Below are 21721 nucleotides of genomic sequence, written 5' to 3' on the forward strand. Positions count from 1 at the left end.
ACTGTAGGTCATCCTGACCCTTCTGGTTAGATGACCTTATGACATTAAAATGAAATAACGATGAAAATGCGGTCCTGCAGGTAGGGCGTTAGAATTGTACCTACTGCCCTTATCGCATGATAAGAAAAGGCGACTAAATTTAGGATCGTATCATAGCATCTCTTCTTCCTAACTTAATTTATACTTCTTAATGTCTTCCTTGACACTGTCTCACATTTGGCCTTCGGTTGAGAGCTCGCCCCTGTGAGGCAGGCTCTGGGTTCTGTCACCTGGCAGAGACACACCCTGCTTAGCGCTCAGCATTAAGGGAGTAGGACGACTTGTTCGTCTGTTGTCAGTATGATGTGACTGGGGGATGTGTTGCTTGGTGTCTTCGGCGGCATGTTTCAGTGATATAGCACTATGAAAAGGGCAAGAGTTCCACTATAGAAGAAGACACAACATGAATATACCGAAGTCTCCCATATCGCACACTACGCACTTCATACACTCAGGACACTGCATACATAAGATGCCTTCCTTACATGATCCTGGCTATCAATAGGGCTTTGATTTAATCAGTGAAAACAATTTTATAGAGTCAAGAATGCAGGAATTGGTCTACTGCAAAAGTAAACTTGTTGATTCGCTGATTTTTATTGACGTACTACTACAGCTATAGTCATTTAAGGACGGCATCCCATGTATGTCCTTTCATATATTCTATGGTGTTGCCCCATCAAAGGACAGAACCAAGATATTTCATCAAAGTTTTTCCCCCATAATTAATTTAGTAACAATAGTATTTTTTTTTTGAAAATAGTGAATCTGATATAAACATTGACCGACCAATTCTAATAAACTCATTGATATAGGTATTTCGGTCTCCTTTTGTTCTAAGAAGTTAGACGAAAGTATCTAGCAAAATGAAGCTGCTAGAAATCATGCACTTTCATGAAGGTTGTTGGATGAGAAACAAACTTATAACTTGTAATCAGTACCTGGTAAACATTTTAGTGGTATTATTTCGCGATACCTATATGTTACTAAAGGTAAAATGAGACATAGCGCCTCGTCTGATATCTGATTGACGCCAGCAAAATAGTTACCAAATTCAGTCGCCTTTTACGATCATGCAATGGGTATAGCAGGTGCAATTCTAACGCCCTACCTGAGACGATGGCAACATTGATGGTTCCCTTTAAATAACAATGGGCAAAGGACACATACTGTCCTATTTATTACCTTAATGCTTATACAGTTTCTGGAATGCAACATGGCATTGTGTATATGTTAAATCATAACTGTCAGTTTTATGTGTCCCACTGTTTCAAAACGGATAAGTAGAATTTCTGAAAAATATTATTTAAACATGAGTTTATGATGATTATTTCAAGGTTTGGTCGAAATACGCACCTCATCATCACATTCTACTCCAACAGTAAAGTCGGTAATATTAGACAGTGTACTCTCATTACTTTGATATTATGGAAAAAACAGGGGGTAGACGAAATTAACCTAAAAAAACGTGGCATATCCAATGATTCATCAACTTGAGCTGTTTATGGTAAATCGATGATAACCTGAATATAATTTTAAACATCAAAATTTTAGGGTACTCGAGTAGTGCCTTACTTATTCTGGTGCTCGAACGAAAAATTGAAAACTTCAAAAAGTCGTATTTTCTGTCAAATTTGATATTTACGTTCGATTTGTGATCGAATGATATTGGATACAGCCAAGTGTGATATGTCGTTAAAAAGGCAATTTTATGTGGTATTTTAAATCACAAGAAAAACGTGATTTAAGTGTTTTTACTATGACTTATGCTAGGTAAAAGGCCCAATGGACATTAAATTTACCAGTGTTAATGTAGGGGGCGCTGTAGTCCTAATAATGGTCCAATCGAGTTTTAAGTATTATAGACATATGTGTATTAATGCAATTAACTAATTTAAATTCAAAAATCAAAAAAATATCGTGGGCGGATTTTCACCCTGTATGCAACACCTCCTTTTAGCAAAAAGCATGAATATCTGTTTCAATTATTTCTGTGAATCTGTGTATTTCCAGTTAACAGCTAAAAACATCCAATGTATGAGGGCACTACTGACAGTTGCTCATTGTCACGGGGGCATTCTAGGAACAGCATGGCACCTGGTGTTAACGACATTACAGGTGAGTTATTTTAGTCTATCCAAATTAGACTGTCACTGTATACTACACTATGATATATTATTGATGTTTGAAGAGCAGAATAAGATACTGAACAAGGGCGAAGTATGTAGAAAATGGGCAAAGTATATATAACAAGGGCAAAGACTAAGGGCAATGTTTCAGAGATATCTTATGAAAAATTAAAAAGTTTGGAGATTAGAAAGTCAATAATGATTTTCATTGTTACAGCACCTGGTCTGGATACTTGGTCTGAAGCCATCGTCTGGTGGTAGTCTCAAAGTCACACAGCAGATCTCCGAGGGATCCAACGCTGTCATAACCACCGCTGTTATGGCTGACCTACCAGTTCTCTCTGCCATGTTGTCACGGCTGTTTGAAAGCTCACAGTAAGTCCACTTCTTCTAAGCATTTTACTCTGCACTTTGTTAATAAATTAATCATCCATTTCCAACATCCTTTCTTCATTATTTGGTTCTAATTTAAAAAAACCCCATGTTGTTGTGTTGCCATGGTTTCAAATGAGAGGTAGCAGGGTTTCCAGTTCTTGTGATGTATTTCTATTCCTTTCCCATTAGGTACCTGGATGACGTTGCCTTACACCACCTAATTGACGCTCTGTGTAAACTGTCCTCTGAAGCTATGGAGCTCGCCTACTCCAACAGGGTAAGTACGCATGTATAGGTGGCAGCACTGGGCAACAAAGGTTCTGATTGGCTGATGTGGATTAGAATAGATTCTGATTGCGGAGTTGTTTTTTATTTTTCAAATTTCTTGGAAGAATTCTCAATTTCATAAGATTGAAGGTCCACTATACACAGCTTTAAGATAAATTTAATGAAAATCACCATTTTACATTATTTTAGAAGAGTTCATCCACTATTTTTGTAGTAGTTCAAGCAATTGATTCTTGCTATACATAATAATCATACCACTTAGTAATTACGGTTGGCTAGTTTTAGAACCAGAAGGTCTTTTAAGCCAACTTAGAGCATTGAGGTATGATGTTTTCGTTATTTGGCAGATTGAGGAAGGTTGATTTGTAATATTTAAAAAATGGTTGAATAAGATACCCTTCAAGCCAAAATGTGAAATTGTGATTTTAAAAAATTTGATTTGATATATTTAGGTCTAAATCATCAAAAATTAGGACCCTTTAAATTAACTGGCTTTATGATGTTGTAGAATTTATTTGAATGAAAATATTCCAAAGGAGGTGTTTTTTTGGCCTTTAGTAAATTATGTTTTTTCGCCTAAGGCTATTACTGGCATCTGATTTAAAATCCTGTTCTGGTTATTATTAAATATAATATAAATATTGTTGGTTCATCCAGAAAAGTATACTGGGGACATATTAAGATAAAAACTTTAAGAATAATTGTTAGTTTAGTATTGAGAGTTATCTTCCATCGTACATGGCTGCATCATTTCAGTGTTGAATGTGATGCATGTAGATATATAACTTCTGCATTTTGCTAGTCAGTTGATATTTTTCGTGTTTTTTTTCCCTATCATTTTAAACATATTCATATTTTCTTATGTGAGAATATCTTATGGCATTGATAATTTAGCAAATCTTACCTTAAATGAGTGTTTATTGTCATGTATTGATTTAAGGTGTTTAACTTTTGTTATTTCAGACTACAATTTTTTAAATTATGTTTTTTTCATTCTTTAATTGTTTAACATTTTTGTACAGTGAAACCTGCCTTAGAGACCACCTCTGTATAAAGACCACCTGTTTGAGAAGAACCCTTTTTTAGGATCTCAAATTTTTATTTATACAACTATTATTTGCACTGTGTATAAGACCATTTGGATGTAAAGACTTGATTCCCTCTGTCCCTTGGGTGGTTTTAATAGACAGGTTTGACTGTATGTGTGTTTTATTTTCTCTAATTTTGATATATGAGTGTATATTTGTGCTAGTTTTGTGGAGTTGACAAGAGTTTTCTCCCCTTACCTTAAAACAGGGAATGTACTTTGCGTCCTGGGACTCCGTATGTGATTTTATTACTTTAATCTCTATAGCTTACTGTAGTTCGTCACTATATCGTGATATGTGTATGTCACCTGATATTGTCAGTCAAAGCTTCCAGCCTCAGTATCACAATATAATATTTTTACCCAGTAAACAATGTTGTGAGGTTCATGTAGTCGTTAACATGTGCATGCTGTTAAAAGCATGTCAGCTAACGTGGTGAGTGGATCCATCATGCAGCAAATTACATGATATCATTTTCAGTTACTACAGCAAGGCAGTTCTAGATGTTTTTGTTTCAAAATGAAAATGCGCATTTTATTTTGCTTTCAATTTGAATTTTGGAATATTCCTACAAAGAGTATAGAGTTGTGTCTCTATCTATTACAATAACCTTTTGTTCATGTTCATATTAAACTTTAATCATTGGGTTTTAGTTGACAGTTTTCTGTTTGCTGAAATTGTCTTGCCCTCTTATTTTTAAGAAAACACTTGGTTACTTTTTTCACAATGACATTTTGCAACTGTAATTTCACATTGATTTATTGCAAGTTATATTATTCTATAATGGTTTTGGTCACAACAATGAAGTTATTTTCAATGCTTGCAAGAAACTTGTAAACACGTAACCACATTGTAATACATTTGCTAGTACACTCGATTATTTAAGGAAAACAATACACACTATTTGCAATAAGGGACACTGTTATTGGCTTGTGTATATTGATGTCAGCTTAGCTCTTCTGTATGTACATCACATCACCATTGATCATATCATTACTATACATTGTAAAATCATTCTGGCCCATTAAACTAACATCAAGTGAGGACATTTTCATGTAATTATATGTTTTTTTTATAAAGCTTGCTTATTCATACTTCTTGTATGCCATATAGGGAGCTCATGGTGATAAGCTGGGGTCAGTCAACCTGAAACTAAAAGATCAAAACTTCTTTAGTATACTACCTGCATTAAAAATAGGGAGGTTGTAGGTGTGTGTACCTATCTCTCTCTGTTTGTCTGTACACACAGTGTTTGACCAACCACTCCTTCTATTCTACTGAAGGGATTTGTCTGTACACACAGCGTTTGACCAACCACTCCTTCTATTCTACTGAAGGGATTTGTTTGTACACACAGCGTTTGACTAATCACTCCTTCTATTCTACTGAAGGGATTTGTCTGTACACACAGCGTTTGACCAACCACACCTTCTATTCTACTGAAGGGATTTGTCTGTACACACAGCGTCTGACCAACCACTCCTTCTATTCTACTGAAGGCATTTGTCTGTACAGTGCACACAGCGTTTGATCAACCACTCCTTCTATTCTACTGAAGGCATTTGTCTGTACACACAGCGTTTGACCAACCACACCTTCTATTCTACTAAAGGGATTTGTCTGTACACACAGCGTTTGACCAACCACACCTTCTATTCTACTGAAGGGATTTGTCTGTACACACAGCGTTTGACCAACCACTCCTTCTATTCTACTGAAGGGATTTGTCTGTACACACAGCGTTTGACCAACCACTCCTTCTATTCTACTGAAGGGATTTGTCTGTACACACAGCGTTTGACCAACCACACCTTCTATTCTACTGAAGGGATTTGTCTGTACACACAGCATTTGACCAACCACTCCTTCTATTCTACTGAAGGGATTTGTTTGTACACACAGCGTTTGACCAACCACTCCTTCTATTCTACTGAAGGGATTTGTCTGTACACACAGCGTTTGACCAACCACTCCTTCTATTCTACTGAAGGGATTTGTCTGTACACACAGCGTTTGACCAACCACTCCTTCTATTCTACTGGAGGGATTTGTCTGTACACACAGCGTTTGACCAACCACTCCTTCTATTCTACTGAAGGGATTTGTCTGTACACACAGCGTTTGACCAACCACTCCTTCTATTCTACTGAAGGGATTTGTCTGTACACACAGCGCTTGACCAACCACTCCTTCTATTCTACTGAAGGGATTTGTCTGTACACACAGCGCTTGACCAACCACTCCTTCTATTTTACTGAAGGGATTTGTCTGTACACACAGCGACCGTTGGCGATTTTGATATCTCTCTTGTTTACATCATTTTACGACATGGAACTAGTCTAGATATACCAAGTAAAGATATCGTCAGTAGACATGAAAACTCGCTTAATTCGAACACTCGGATAACTCCAAGTTTTATCTCGGTCCCTACACACAGTGTTTGACCAACCACTCCTTCTATTCTACTAAAGGGATTTGTCTGTACACACAGCGTTTGACCAACCACACCTTCTATTCTACTAAAGGGATTTGTCTGTACACACAGCGTTTGACCAACCACTCCTTCTATTCTACTGAAGGGATTTGTCTGTACACACAGCGCTTGACCAACCACTCCTTCTATTCTACTGAAGGGATTTGTCTGTACACACAGCGCTTGACCAACCACTCCTTCTATTTTACTGAAGGGATTTGTCTGTACACACAGCGTTTGACCAACCACACCTTCTATTCTACTAAAGGGATTTGTCTGTACACACAGCGTTTGACCAACCACTCCTTCTATTCTACTGAAGGGATTTGTCTGTACACACAGCGCTTGACCAACCACTCCTTCTATTCTACTGAAGGGATTTGTCTGTACACACAGCGCTTGACCAACCACTCCTTCTATTTTACTGAAGGGATTTGTCTGTACACACAGCGACCGTTGGCAATTTTGACTTCTCTCTTGTTTACATCATTTTACGACATGGAACTAGTCTAGATATACCAAGTAAAGATATCGTCAGTAGACATGAGAACTCGCTTAATTCGAACACTCGGATAACTCCAAGTTTTATCTCGGTCCCTTCGAGTTTGTTTTAACCGAGTTCCACTGTACTCATTTTACAGTGTAGATGTGCATAACCTTTGTTAGAGTTATGGCCCTTAGTGACAAAACAATTAAACAGCTACTCTACAATATCATATTCAGGTTGTCTGTCTGTCCGTCTGTCTCATTCAAGGGACACAAGGGACACAATAAACGACCGACTAATACTCCTAAACTATTTAGGAGATTTTTAACAAATCTTGGTTGGAATTATAATTTTGCAGTGTAGATGTGTGCTAACTATATTGGAACAAAATACCTCCATCTTTTTAAGAGTTATGGCCCTTTGTTACAAAATATTTAAATGACTATTCCTTTTGGTTGTAATGTATCTTTATGATATGACATTTTGAGAAAACATGTTAAAACCTAATCCTGAAGTGTCACATAATGTAACTGAGATCACTAAACTGTCTATTTAGTCTATAGTATTGAGTTTTGTCTGTCACATGTTCGTCTACGCCAGTGAGAGTTTATAGTTTTTGTTCTCTAGGAATAATAACTGGCCATCTTTCTAATATAAGAACAAAATGTTTTCCTTGATCTCCAGTAACACAGTTGTCACTTTAAATCTATTGAGAGTCATGAGGCTGCACCACCACCGAGCTGTAAGGGATACTGCTATGTAGAACAATGTCTGTGTTTTAGGAGACTTATACATGGTTAACAAGGTACCAGTTGCCTACTATAGTATATAATCCTTGGAGACCCGATGTACCACTATAAGTCATTCACCCTCTTAACCTCTAGGTGGTGGAACACACTGTAGCTGGTATAGCCAGAAATAGCCAGACACTGTTACTTGTCTGTAGGAATATTGGAGAACAGAAAACTAATCACTTTGGTGGAATTGACTTTGATAGGAACATAATGATAAGGTTATAACATTATAACCAAGGCCTGAGAAAGTGAATATAGGGTTGTCTCTAAACTACTATAGTGGCTTATGTATAACTATTGTATTTACATGGTGTTTCTAAAACAGTTTTGAGACCTTCGTCAATTTACATCTATTGTATTTCTTGAACAATTCATAGTCCTTTTGCCAATCACACTTTCAATATTTCTTATATGGTTAAGTTTTCTTTTGGTATTTTTATACAGTATACTTATGCTATTCTTTATGCAGTTAAGTGTCCTTATGATACCCTTTATTCAGTTGTGTCCTTATGCTTTTCCTTATACTGTTAAGTATCTTATGATATTCCCTATAAATATATTTTAAATGTCTTTATGGTATTCTTATACAGCTAATTCTCCTTATGATATTTCCTATACAGTTAAGTGTCCTTAAGATATTTGTGTGTTTGGTATTTCAATCTAGTTCAGAAAGGTCTATTACCTGTGACAGTGTTGGTGAGCTAGGTGAACTGATGAATAACTATGACAAGGTTTGTTTAAAAGTGAAAGACAATGGCCATGAGCTTGTCTGGAGATCTGTAATGTGTCCTTCTTGTCCTTGTAACCGTTAGCATAGAGATACCGAAGACAGCTAGCTAGGAGATCTACTGGGTTCTACCCTTCATTGTAACCTTAGTGCAAGAAAACAGCAAAAATAGTTTTCCTTTTTTCCGAAGACTTCCAAAAATGGATATACAAAGGTTATTGCCATCAACCAAAAACAGCGTCTAGGGCTACATCTGCCAAAAATACAGCATTGTTACAGAAGTAATTACACTCACTCTACCAAGCTGTAGGCAGAATCTCATTTCTTTAGATCGAATCAGATCAACACACTCCTATAAAGCTTTCAATAGAAGGTCATGTTCAGTGTCCTATCATTATAACAAAGTGAAGTATTGGTATACATTGTCATATTTGAATTCTGCGTTATTACCTCAATATTTCTCTGGTGACAAAGCAATACACCAAATTATCTGGAACTTTGAGTCATGCTTATGTTCAAGTTTAAATGGGAGTTCTAATGTTAAGGTAATATAAAGACCTTCAAAATATTTCTTATTAACTCAATAACCCCTGATAACATATTTTAATTTGTCCATTACAAATGCTGGAATAGTTCATTAGGAATTTTAAGGGGTGAATGAGTGAAAGACCTCTTCAAGTTTGAGGCATTTGAAGAGTCTATTTTATTCATTTTGCTCTGTTTTGCCCTGGTTAAAATTTAAGAAATATCTAATAAGTAGTGGTAGCATCACCAAATATCAAATCTATATGTGTATTAATTACCTTGTTATAATGACAATAAATATCTATATTAAGTATATTAAGTTTTCCCTTTGAAACTATACAAAATTTATTACCATGTAGCCTGGTTTTTAGGTCATCTGACCCGAAGGGTCAGGATGACCTATAGTCATCATGCTTCGTCCGTCGTCGTGCGCCGTGCGCCGTGCGCCGTCCGCCGTCCGCCGTCCGTAAACTTTTCACATTTCAATCTTCTTCTCAAGTTTAACCAGTGGGATTAAGCTGAAACTTACATGAAATGATCCTGACAAGGTCCCGACAAAGTGTTGTTTTTTTCGGGTCGATCCGAAATCCAAGATGGCCGCCACAGCCACCATCTTGAAAACACATTTTGAACTTCTTCTCAAGTTCTACCAGTGCGATTTGGCTGAGACTTGCATGAAATGATCCTGACATGGTCCCGACAAAGTGTTGTTATTTTTCAGGTCGATCCGAAATCCAAGATGGCCGCCACAGCCGCCATCTTGAAAACACATTTTGAACTTCTTCTCAAGTTCTACCAGTGCGATTTGGCTGAGACTTGCATGAAATGATCCTGACATGGTCCCGACAAAGTGTTGTTATTTTTCGGGTCGATCCGAAATCCAAGATGGCCGCTACAGCCGCCATCTTGAAAACACATTTTGAACTTCTTCTCAAGTTCTACAAGTGCGATTTGGCTGAAACTTGCATAAAAATGATCCTGACATGGTCCCGACAAAGTGTTGTTATTTTTCGGGTCGATCCGAAATCCAAGATGGCCGCCACAGCCGCCATCTTGAAAACACATTTTGAACTTCTTCTCAAGTTCTACCGGTGCGATTTGGCAGAAACTTGCATGAAATGATCCTGACATGGTCCCGACAAAGTGTTGTTATTTTTCGGGTCGATCCGAAATCAAAGATGGCCGCCACAGCCGTCATTTTGAAAACACATTTTGAACTTCTTCTCAAGTTCTACTAGTGCGATTTGGCTGAAACTTGCATGAAATGATCCTGACATGGTCCCGACAAAGTGTTCTTGTTTTTTCGGGTTGATCTGAAATCCAAGATAGCCGCCACAGCTGCCATCTTGAAAACACATTTTGAACTTCTTCTCAAGTTCTACAGGTGCGATTTGGCTGAGACTTGCATGAAATGATCCTGACATGGTCCCGACAAAGTGTTCTTATTTTTCGGGTCGATCCGAAATCCAAGATGGCCGCCACAGCCACCATCTTGAAAACACATTTTGAACTTCTTCTCAAGTTCTACCAGTGCGATTTGGCTGAAACTTGCATGAAATGATCCTGACATGGTCCTGACAAAGTGTTCTTATTTTTCGGGTCGATCCAAAATCCAAGATGGCTGCCAACAGCCGCCATCTTGAAACAACATTTTGAACTTCTCAAGTGCTACCAGTGCGATTTGGCTGAAACTTTCATGAAATGATCCTGACATGGTCCCGACAAAGTGTTCTTATTTTTCGGGTTGATCTGAAATCCAAGATAGCCGCCACAGCTGCCATCTTGAAAACACATTTTGAACTTCTTCTCAAGTTCTACCGGTTCGATTTGGCTGAAACTTGCATGAAAGGAGCCTGACATGGTCCCAACAAAGTGTTGTTACATCTCTGGTTGATCCCCAATCGAAGATGGCAACCATGAGGCATGACACTATATCTAATTAATTTCCTATATGATTATTGCCAAGGTGCTCAGATGACCGTTAAGGCCCATGGGCCTCTTGTTTTCATTTTTATGTTTTCACAATTTCTCGGGAAATAATTATGATCGCGAAAGTTTGATACAAGAAATATTTATAATTCATAACTGAATCAAAAACCTTTAAAGCTTGATTGCAAAAATTTTAAACTGTAAAAATTCAATTTCTTGTAAAAATTACGAACATCTTTACCTGTGTAAATATCTTATTATACAGTTGTGACTACTCTGACTAGAATATATCGTTCCTGATTCACTGTTGACATTAGCCAGGGTGTATTCATTGACTCATGCCTTGTCAACTGAAGAACATAGTTATGACAAGGTCCATGAGGTGCTTGATTGACTCACAGTTTATCTCTACAGAACCAAACACTAGCATGATGTAGATGAGGTAGCCAGTTTAAGGGTAAACATGGTACTCCAATCATCATGAATGCTTGTGTCAGTTGGGATTGTTTTATATGATCTTTATGATTGTTTGTACAGGGAAGTAGGATTTACAAATATTGGTCCAAGATCTTGTCAATGAATTGTCTTATTGATCCCAGACATCTTCCCAATCTCATCTGCCTTCTGTAAAGAGTGTTGCTAATATTCTCTATACATTTTGATAAATCTGTTCTCTGGAACAACTAGGCTATAGAGCCCACTTAGTCTCTTGAAGATAAATCTTTAGAAACACATCTGTAAAAGATACAGTGTGAAGTTGGTAGTTTTTGTCTCGATACAGTTATATAAACTTGTATAAAAATATTATTCCATGTTCTATATTTTCGATCTTACTTGCATCTATTACATTTGGTTGAGTGTACCTTTAAGTTATAAACAAGATATTTATTGTTTACAGACTTTCCATGTTGTGTGTCACATTTCTATAAGCTTATATATATATATATATATATATACATTTCCAAATATTAATACACTGCATAATGTTAAGAAAGAAGGACTAGAAAAGTTTGTTTGTTTGTTTTACTTTTTTGGAACAGTTTAAAACATTATTAGAGTGACCTTTATGGTTCTAACAAATTTAAAACATCATTGGAGTGACCTTTATGGTTCAGACAAATTTAAAACATCATTAGAGTGACATTCATGGTTCAGGCAAATCTAAAACATTATTAGAGTGACCTTTAAGGTTCAGACAAATCTAAAACATCGTTAGAGTGACTTTTATGGTTCAGACAAATTAAAATCATCATTGGAATGACCATTGTGTTCTGAAAATTTTAAAACATTATATGAGTGACCTTTATGGTTCAGACAAATCTAAAACATCGTTAGAGTGACTTTTATGGTTCAGACAAATTAAAAACATCATTGGAATGACCTTTGTGTTCTGACAAATTTAAAACATTATATGAGTGACCTTTATGGTTCAGACAAATCTAAAACATCGTTAGAGTGACTTTTATGGTTCAGACAAATTAAAAACATCATTGGAATGACCTTTGTGTTCTGACAAATTTAAAACATTATATGAGTGACCTTTATGGTTCAGACAAATCTAAAACATCGTTAGAGTGACTTTTATGGTTCAGACAAATTAAAAACATCATTGGAATGACCTTTGTGTTCTGACAAATTTAAAACATTATATGAGTGACCTTTATGGTTCAGACAAATCTAAAACATCGTTAGAGTGACTATGGTTCAGACAAATTAAAAACATCATTGGAATGACCTTTGTGTTCTGACAAATTTAAAACATTATATGAGTGACCTTTATGGTTCAGACAAATCTAAAACATCGTTAGAGTGACTTCTATGGTTCAGACAAATTAAAAACATCATTGGAATGACCTTTGTGTTCTGACAAATTTAAAACATTATATGAGTGACCTTTATGGTTCAGACAAATCTAAAACATCGTTAGAGTGACTTTTATGGTTCAGACAAATTAAAAACATCATTGGAGTGACCTTTATGGTTCAGACAAATTAAAAACATCATTGGAATGACCATTGTGTTCTGAAAATTTTAAAACATCATTGGGGTGACCTTTATGGTTCAGACAAATTAAAAACATAATTGGAATGACCTTTGTGTTCTGACAAATTTAAAACATTATATGAGTGACCTTTATGGTTCAGACAAATTTAAAACATTATTAGAGTGGCCTCTATGGTTCAGACAAATTTAAAACATCATTGGAGTGACCTTTATGGTTGTGACAAATTTAAAACATTATTAGAGTGGCCTTTATGGTTCAGACAAATTTAAAACATCATTGGAGTGACCTTTATGGTTGTGACAAATTTAAAACATTATTAGAGTGGCCTTTATGGTTCAGACAAATTTAAAACATCATTGGAGTGACCTTTATGGTTGTGACAAATTTAAAACATCATTGGGGTGACCTTTATGGTTCAGACAAATTTAAAACATCATTGGAGTGACCTTTATGGTTGTGACAAATTTAAAACATTATTAGAGTGGCCTTTATGGTTCAGACAAATTTAAAACATCATTGGAGTGACATTTATGGTTGTGACAAATTTAAAACATCATTGGAGTGACTTTGATGGTTCTGACAAATTTGAAACAGTATGGAGTGTAATATTATAAAATAAGGATGATCATTGGTAAAACATTCTAAAAATGGCCACACAATCCTAAAATAACACCATATTGTTTGAACACATAACCTACATCAAAGATTACATATGGGTCACATTTTTTAAGCTTTTAAATATCTTGTTTTTCAAACCTTACATTAAATCATTGACACACCATTATAAGATATCACTATCTATGCTTGGTATTATGTAGTAGCCATGTAGGATTTTAGATCTTTCTGGCATGGCCTCCGATATTACATTAATGATTCAGAATAAGGCACATCACGAGTTGTGTTGAGACTATAGGCACTGTCCACATTGTTCAAAAGTGACATTTTAATGAAACCTTCCAAGTTGGCTAGGATAATGGTGTAATCCTTGTTTTATTTTATGGGTGACACTGAGATATAAGTAGCACAGAGAGGGAAAATGGCTGGGTGTTACCATAGCAACCACAGATAGGGAAAATGGCTGGATGTTACCTTGACAATACAGAGAGGGAAAATGGTTGGGTGTTACCATAGCAACCACAGATAGGGAAAATGGCTGGGTGTTACCATATCAACCACAGATAGGGAAAATGGCTGGATGTTACCTTGACAATACAGAGAGGGAGAATGGCTGGGTGTTACCATGACAACACAGAGAGGGAGAATGGCTGGGTGTTACCATGACAACACTGAGAGGGAGAATGGCTGGGTGTTACCTTGACAACACAGAGAGGGAGAATGGCTGGGTGTTACCATGACAACACAGAGAGGGAGAATGGCTGGGTGATACCATGACAACACAGAGAGGGAGAATGGCTGGGTGTTACCATGACAACACTGAGAGGGAGAATGGCTGGGTGTTACCATGACAACACAGAGAGGGAGAATGGCTGGGTGTTACCATGACAACACAGAGAGGGAGAATGGCTGGGTGTTACCATGACAACAGATAATAAAAAGTGACTGGCTATTACCACAGCAACCACAGAGAGGGACAATAGCTTGGTGTTATAATGACAACACAGATATAGAAATTGGCTAGGTGTTATCAGTTTTGTCTGAGTTCAAGTCTTAATAGGGCTCCATATTTCTAATGCTGAGTACATCACTGTGTGTGCCCAGCTATCTGTCCCTATGGTGACAAGGTCAGTTGTTTTAAGATTGTATATGGTAATTCCCATTGGTATGTAGATGGCATTAAAATGGTCATATAAAACTCGTAACATAGGCAAACATGCAGTAAAGCCAAACGCTATGGGTACCAGATGATGTGAAGGGAAAATATAATGCATTGCCTGTGTATAATGATACCATTCACCCCTGAGATCTCATAATGGACTGTTCTAGTCCTTGATTTAGCAGAGTTTTAATGTATCTTTAGGGGTGAATGCGTTAATTAAAACAAATATGGTATGTCTTTAAAACACAATCACATTGCGATTTTCAAAGGTCATGCACTCTCAACAAATAAATGTTACAAATAGAAACAAAAAATGTTTGAATCCAGAAATAACTCGGACAAAGTGACGCTTCCTTTAATGTACAATGATAAATCCATCACAATAAGGGCTTAGCTAATTATAAGCAATTAACTTGTGAGCTAACATTGATGTCTTCTTTCAGATAGATTTAGTTGTTGTGGAAACAAAGACAATCTGCTTTATTTTGGTGGGATATTTTATTGAGGCTAAGATGTTAAGGAGAGTGTCTGAGCACAAATTAATGTTTAGTATAATCTTCTCAGCTTTGTAAAGCTTAACATCTTGAGGTTATTAATGGTAGAACATTGGGTGAAAACAAAACATTAGTTTTTACAAACACATAGGGATTAAGAGTGTAGTATTTCTTTATGTTGACAAGAACATGGGAATTAGTTTTCAGTTGGTAATGGCATTGACAATCCTGATAACAACTGTAGACGGGCTCATATTATATACTCTAAAAGCAACCAAGGTTCTCAATTCATAAAGTTTGTTGTTGAAAACATACAAGGTTGTCTCCATTGATAAAGCTGTTGAGAACAGACTTCAGTATCATGAAATAACATTAGACTTAGTTTAGAATAAGCCAATCAAATATGATGTTGGAATAAGCCAATCAAATATGATGTATCATTTTGTGACATCAATTTTGATTGGTTAAGTCTAAATTTAATGTTATTTATACTGTTTTATGATCTTGAGGCCAGGAATGTCTTTTTAAGATGCAGCAGTGCTTCGCATATAAATCAAAGAAACCAATAAAGATTCTCCATATAATAATTAAAAACAAGGTCTTCTTTGGTAAAGGCATTGAAAACAGACATTGTTCTTTATTGGTAAAGACATTGAAAACAGACATTGTTCTTTATTAGTAAAGACATTGAAAACAGACATTGTTCTTTTTTGGTAAAGACATTGAAAACAGGCATTGTTCCTGTTTGGTAAAGACATTGAAAACAGGCATTGTTCTTCTTTGGTAAAGACATTGAAAACAGACATTGTTCTTGTTTGGTAAAGACATTGAAAACAGGCATTGTTCTTCTTTGGTAAAGGCATTGAAAACAGACATTGTTCCTGTTTGGTAAAGGCATTGAAAACAGAAATTGTTCTTCTTTGGTAAAGACATTGAAAACAGACATTGTTCTTCTTTGGTAAAGACATTGAAAACAGACATTGTTCTTCTTTGGTAAAGACATTGAAAACAGACATTGTTCTTCTTTGGTAAATACATTAGAAACAGACATTGTTCTTTATTAGTAAAGACATTGAAAACAGGCATTGTTCTTCTTTGGTAAAGACATTGAAAACAGACATTGTTCTTTTTGGTAAAGGCATTGAAAACAGAAATTGTTTTCTTTGGTAAAGGCATTGAAAACAGGCATTGTTCCTGTTTGGTAAAGGCATTGAAAACAGAAATTGTTCTTCTTTGGTAAAGACATTGAAAACAGACATTGTTCTTCTTTGGTAAAGACATTGAAAACAGACATTGTTCTTTATTGGTAAAGACATTGAAAACAGGCATTATTCTTTATTGGTAAAGACATTGAAAACAGACATTGTTCTTTATTGGTAAAGACATTGAAAACAGACATTATTCTTTATTGGTAAAGACATTGAAAACAGACATTATTCTTTATTGGTAAAGACATTGAAAACAGACATTATTCTTTATTGGTAAAGACATTGAAAACAGACATTGTTCTTTATTGGTAAAGACATTGAAAACAGACATTTTTCTTTATTGGTAAAGACATTGAAAACAGACATTGTTCTTTATTGGTAAAGACATTGAAAACAGACATTATTCTTTATTGGTAAAGACATTGAAAACAGACATTATTCTTTATTGGTAAAGACATTGAAAACAGACATTGTTCTTTATTGGTAAAGACATTGAAAACAGGCATTGTTCTTTATTGGTAAAGACATTAAAACAGACATTGTTCTTTATTGGTAAAGACATTGAAAACAGACATTGTTCTTTATTGGTAAAGACATTGAAAACAGACATTGTTCTTTATTGGTAAAGACATTGAAAACAGACATTGTTCTTTATTGGTAAAGACATTGAAAACAGACATTGTTCTTTATTGGTAAAGACATTGAAAACAGACATTGTTCTTTATTGGTAAAGACATTGAAAACAGACATTGTTCTTTATTGGTAAAGACATTGAAAACAGACATTGTTCTTTATTGGTAAAGACATTGAAAACAGACATTGTTCTTTATTGGTAAAGACATTGAAAACAGACATTGTTCTTTATTGGTAAAGACATTGAAAACAGACATTGTTCTTTATTGGTAAAGACATTGAAAACAGACATTGTTCTTTATTGGTAAAGACATTGAAAACAGACATTGTTCTTTATTGGTAAAGACATTGAAAACAGACATTGTTTCTTTATTGGTAAAGACATTGAAAACAGACATTGTTCTTTATTGGTAAAGACATTGAAAACAGGCATTGTTCTTTATTGGTAAAGACATTGAAAACAGACATTGTTCTTTATTGGTAAAGACATTGAAAACAGACATTGTTCTTTATTGGTAAAGACATTGAAAACAGGACATTGTTCTTTATTGGTAAAGACATTGAAAACAGACATTGTTCTTTATTGGTAAAGACATTGAAAACAGACATTGTTCTTTATTGGTAAAGACATTGAAAACAGACATTGTTCTTTATTGGTAAAGACATTGAAAACAGGCATTGTTCTTTATTGGTAAAGACATTGAAAACAGACATTGTTCTTTATTGGTAAAGACATTGAAAACAGGCATTGTTCTTTATTGGTAAAGACATTGAAAACAGACATTGTTCTTTATTGGTAAAGACATTGAAAACAGGCATTGTTCTTTATTGGTAAAGACATTGAAAACAGACATTGTTCTTTATTGGTAAAGACATTGAAAACAGACATTGTTCTTTATTGGTAAAGACATTGAAAACAGACATTGTTCTTTATTGGTAAAGACATTGAAAACAGACATTGTTCTTTATTGGTAAAGACATTGAAAACAGACATTGTTCTTTATTGGTAAAGACATTGAAAACAGGCATTGTTCTTTATTGGTAAAGACATTGAAAACAGACATTGTTCTTTATTGGTAAAGACATTGAAAACAGACATTGTTCTTTATTGGTAAAGACATTGAAAACAGCATTGTTCTTTATTGGTAAAGACATTGAAAACAGGCATTGTTCTTTATTGGTAAAGACATTGAAAACAGACATTGTTCTTTATTGGTAAAGACATTGAAAACAGACATTGTTCTTTATTGGTAAAGACATTGAAAACAGACATTGTTCTTTATTGGTAAAGACATTGAAAACAGACATTGTTCTTTATTGGTAAAGACATTGAAAACAGACATTGTTCTTTATTGGTAAAGACATTGAAAACAGACATTGTTCTTTATTGGTAAAGACATTGAAAACAGACATTGTTCTTTATTGGTAAAGACATTGAAAACAGACATTGTTCTTTATTGGTAAAGACATTGAAAACAGGCATTGTTCTTTATTGGTAAAGACATTGAAAACAGGCATTGTTCTTTATTGGTAAAGACATTGAAAACAGGCATTATTCTTTATTGGTAAAGACATTGAAAACAGGCATTGTTCTTTATTGGTAAAGACATTGAAAACAGACATTGTTCTTTATTGGTAAAGACATTGAAAACAGACATTGTTCTTTATTGGTAAAGACATTGAAAACAGACATTATTCTTTATTGGTAAAGACATTGAAAACAGACATTGTTCTTTATTGGTAAAGACATTGAAAACAGACATTGTTCTTTATTGGTAAAGACATTGAAAACAGACATTGTTCTTTATTGGTAAAGACATTGAAAACAGACATTGTTCTTTATTGGTAAAGACATTGAAAACAGACATTGTTCTTTATTGGTAAAGACATTGAAAACAGGCATTATTCTTTATTGGTAAAGACATTGAAAACAGACATTGTTCTTTATTGGTAAAGACATTGAAAACAGACATTGTTCTTTATTGGTAAAGACATTGAAAACAGACATTGTTCTTTATTGGTAAAGACATTGAAAACAGACATTGTTCTTTATTGGTAAAGACATTGAAAACAGACATTGTTCTTTATTGGTAAAGACATTGAAAACAGACATTGTTCTTTATTGGTAAAGACATTGAAAACAGACATTGTTCTTTATTGGTAAAGACATTGAAAACAGACATTGTTCTTTATTGGTAAAGACATTGAAAACAGGCATTGTTCTTTATTGGTAAAGACATTGAAAACAGGCATTGTTCTTTATTGGTAAAGACATTGAAAACAGGCATTGTTCTTTATTGGTAAAGACATTAAAAACAGACATTGTTCTTTATTGGTAAAGACATTGAAAACAGACATTGTTCTTTATTGGTAAAGACATTGAAAACAGGCATTGTTCTTTATTGGTAAAGACATTGAAAACAGACATTGTTCTTTATTGGTAAAGACATTGAAAACAGCATTGTTCTTTATTGGTAAAGACATTGAAAACAGACATTGTTCTTTATTGGTAAAGACATTGAAAACAGACATTGTTCTTTATTGGTAAAGACATTGAAAACAGGCATTGTTCTTTATTGGTAAAGACATTGAAAACAGACATTGTTCTTTATTGGTAAAGACATTGAAAACAGACATTGTTCTTTATTGGTAAAGACATTGAAAACAGGCATTGTTCTTTATTGGTAAAGACATTGAAAACAGGCATTGTTCTTTATTGGTAAAGACATTAAAAACAGGCATTGTTCTTTATTGGTAAAGACATTGAAAACAGGCATTGTTCTTTATTGGTAAAGTGACATTAAAACAGCATTTTCTTTATTGTAAAGACATTGAAAACAGACATTGTTCTTTATTGGTAAAGACATTGAAAACAGACATTGTTCTTTATTGGTAAAGACATTGAAAACAGACATTGTTCTTTATTGGTAAAGACATTGAAAACAGACATTGTTCTTTATTGGTAAAGACATTAAAAACAGACATTGTTCTTTATTGGTAAAGACATTGAAAACAGACATTGTTCTTTATTGGTAAAGACATTGAAAACAGGCATTATTCTTTTTTGGTAAAACATTAAAAACAGACAAAAGCTATTAGCTTGTAAATGCAATAAAAGTGGGCAAATTTAATAGGCAATAAAAATTGATAAAAAAAACAACACATGATTTATAAGGTCTATGTTAGTCTAGAACAAAAAAACCCAACTGATATCTGTACAAAAGGCATGATTCTAAATTAGTAAAAGCATTATTTGAGAATAAGGTTCTTATTTGGTTATGATATATATAAGACATTTTCAAAGGAAAGCACTATAGGGATATAGTTATATGATATGATTTGATGTGTTAGAAGTAGGTGATTTGAGATAAAAGTATATGGATATTCTAGCTGCTAGAAGTAGGTCTTTTGATGACACGATGGCTCGTGGATTTCTTTTGTAAATTGGTTTTGAAGAATTGTCATGGCATTACATTTCACAATAATTCAAATTTATCTTGGTACTAGAGCTCCCGTCTTGTCAAGGGTTCCCACATAACGCTACAGTGTTATGTAGGGTTGATGGTGTAAATTGTTCAAAGCAGCCCTCCCGTCTTGTCATAGGTTCCCATATTACACTATAGTTGTATGTAGGGTTGATGGTGTAAATTGTTCAAAGCAGCCCTCCCGTCTTGTCATAGGTTCCCATATTACACTACAGTGTTATGTAGGGTTGATGGTGTAAATTGTTCAAAGCAGCCCTCCCGTCTTGTCATAGGTTCCCATATTACACTACAGTGTTATGTAGGGTTGATGGTGTAAATTGTTCAAAGCAGCCCTCCCGTCTTGTCATTACACTACAGTGTTATGTAGGGTTGATGGTGTAAATTGTTCAAAGCAGCCCTCCCGTCTTGTCATAGGTTCCCATATTACACTACAGTGTTATGTAGGGTTGATGGTGTAAATTGTTCAAAGCAGCCCTCCCGTCTTGTCATAGGTTCCCATATTACACTACAGTGTTATGTAGGGTTGATGGTGTAAATTGTTCAAAGCAGCCCTCCCGTCTTGTCATAGGTTCCCATATTACACTACAGTGTTATGTAGGGTTGATGGTGTAAATTTTTCAAAGCAGCCCTATAATTTCCCGAGAGGGGTCTGTATGTGCATATGCAGTTCAATAAAAATCATCTTACATTTTGAGCCGTTGAGATGTACAATGCATTAGTATACACATATATAGGGTGTCTTTTGATATACACATCTCCATAAACATCAATGACACTACCTAATGGCAGACCATATACCTATAGGTACAGTCGCCTTCCCATTTTTCCTTCTTCTCTTGACAAGCTTAAAACATATATTGTAAGATTGTAGATCTTCTGTTTTCTGTAATGACAAGCTAATGTTAAAGTACTTCCTCTTTTGGTATGATGTATTACCAGAAGACAACACACCCGAGACAAAGCTCTATAAGGTTACTGGCCACATTTAAATAACCTGTCTCATATATTGTATTTTTTTTTGGTGAAAATCATGTCCAATTATCTCTTTGAGGAAAATAAGAAAGAATAAGAGTTTTACTGGAGTGGCAATTAAGTTGATGTAACTAAACAACAGGAATTGAAGTATCTACAAGATTTACAAATAAACAAAAAATATATATAAAAAATATGAGCTGGGAAACTAAGACCCTTGGATCACAGTTTATGTAATTTTTACTCCAAAAGTTAATTTTTATGTGAGTATGAGAGGGCTAGGACACAAGATC

At 34.9% G+C, this 21721-nt stretch overlaps 1 protein-coding gene across 3 annotated transcripts in view; it reads left to right on the plus strand.

The window, feature by feature from the left end:
- The window catches only part of LOC138336414 (protein MON2 homolog), a 576914-nt gene that overhangs the window by 195589 nt on the left and 359604 nt on the right, over positions 1-21721 (plus strand). For 2 of the 3 annotated variants that reach the window (XM_069285900.1, XM_069285902.1), the window contains exons 16-19: positions 2053-2157; positions 2386-2543; positions 2733-2820; positions 4128-4154. In XM_069285900.1, coding sequence (XP_069142001.1) covers positions 2053-2157; positions 2386-2543; positions 2733-2820; positions 4128-4154 — 378 coding nt within the window. The remainder of the gene's footprint in view (positions 1-2052; positions 2158-2385; positions 2544-2732; positions 2821-4127; positions 4155-21721) is intronic. The other variant, XM_069285901.1, reaches the window with a different exon arrangement.

The sequence above is a fragment of the Argopecten irradians genome, chromosome 12 (assembly GCF_041381155.1).
Source record: "Argopecten irradians isolate NY chromosome 12, Ai_NY, whole genome shotgun sequence".
Taxonomy (NCBI): domain Eukaryota; kingdom Metazoa; phylum Mollusca; class Bivalvia; order Pectinida; family Pectinidae; genus Argopecten; species Argopecten irradians.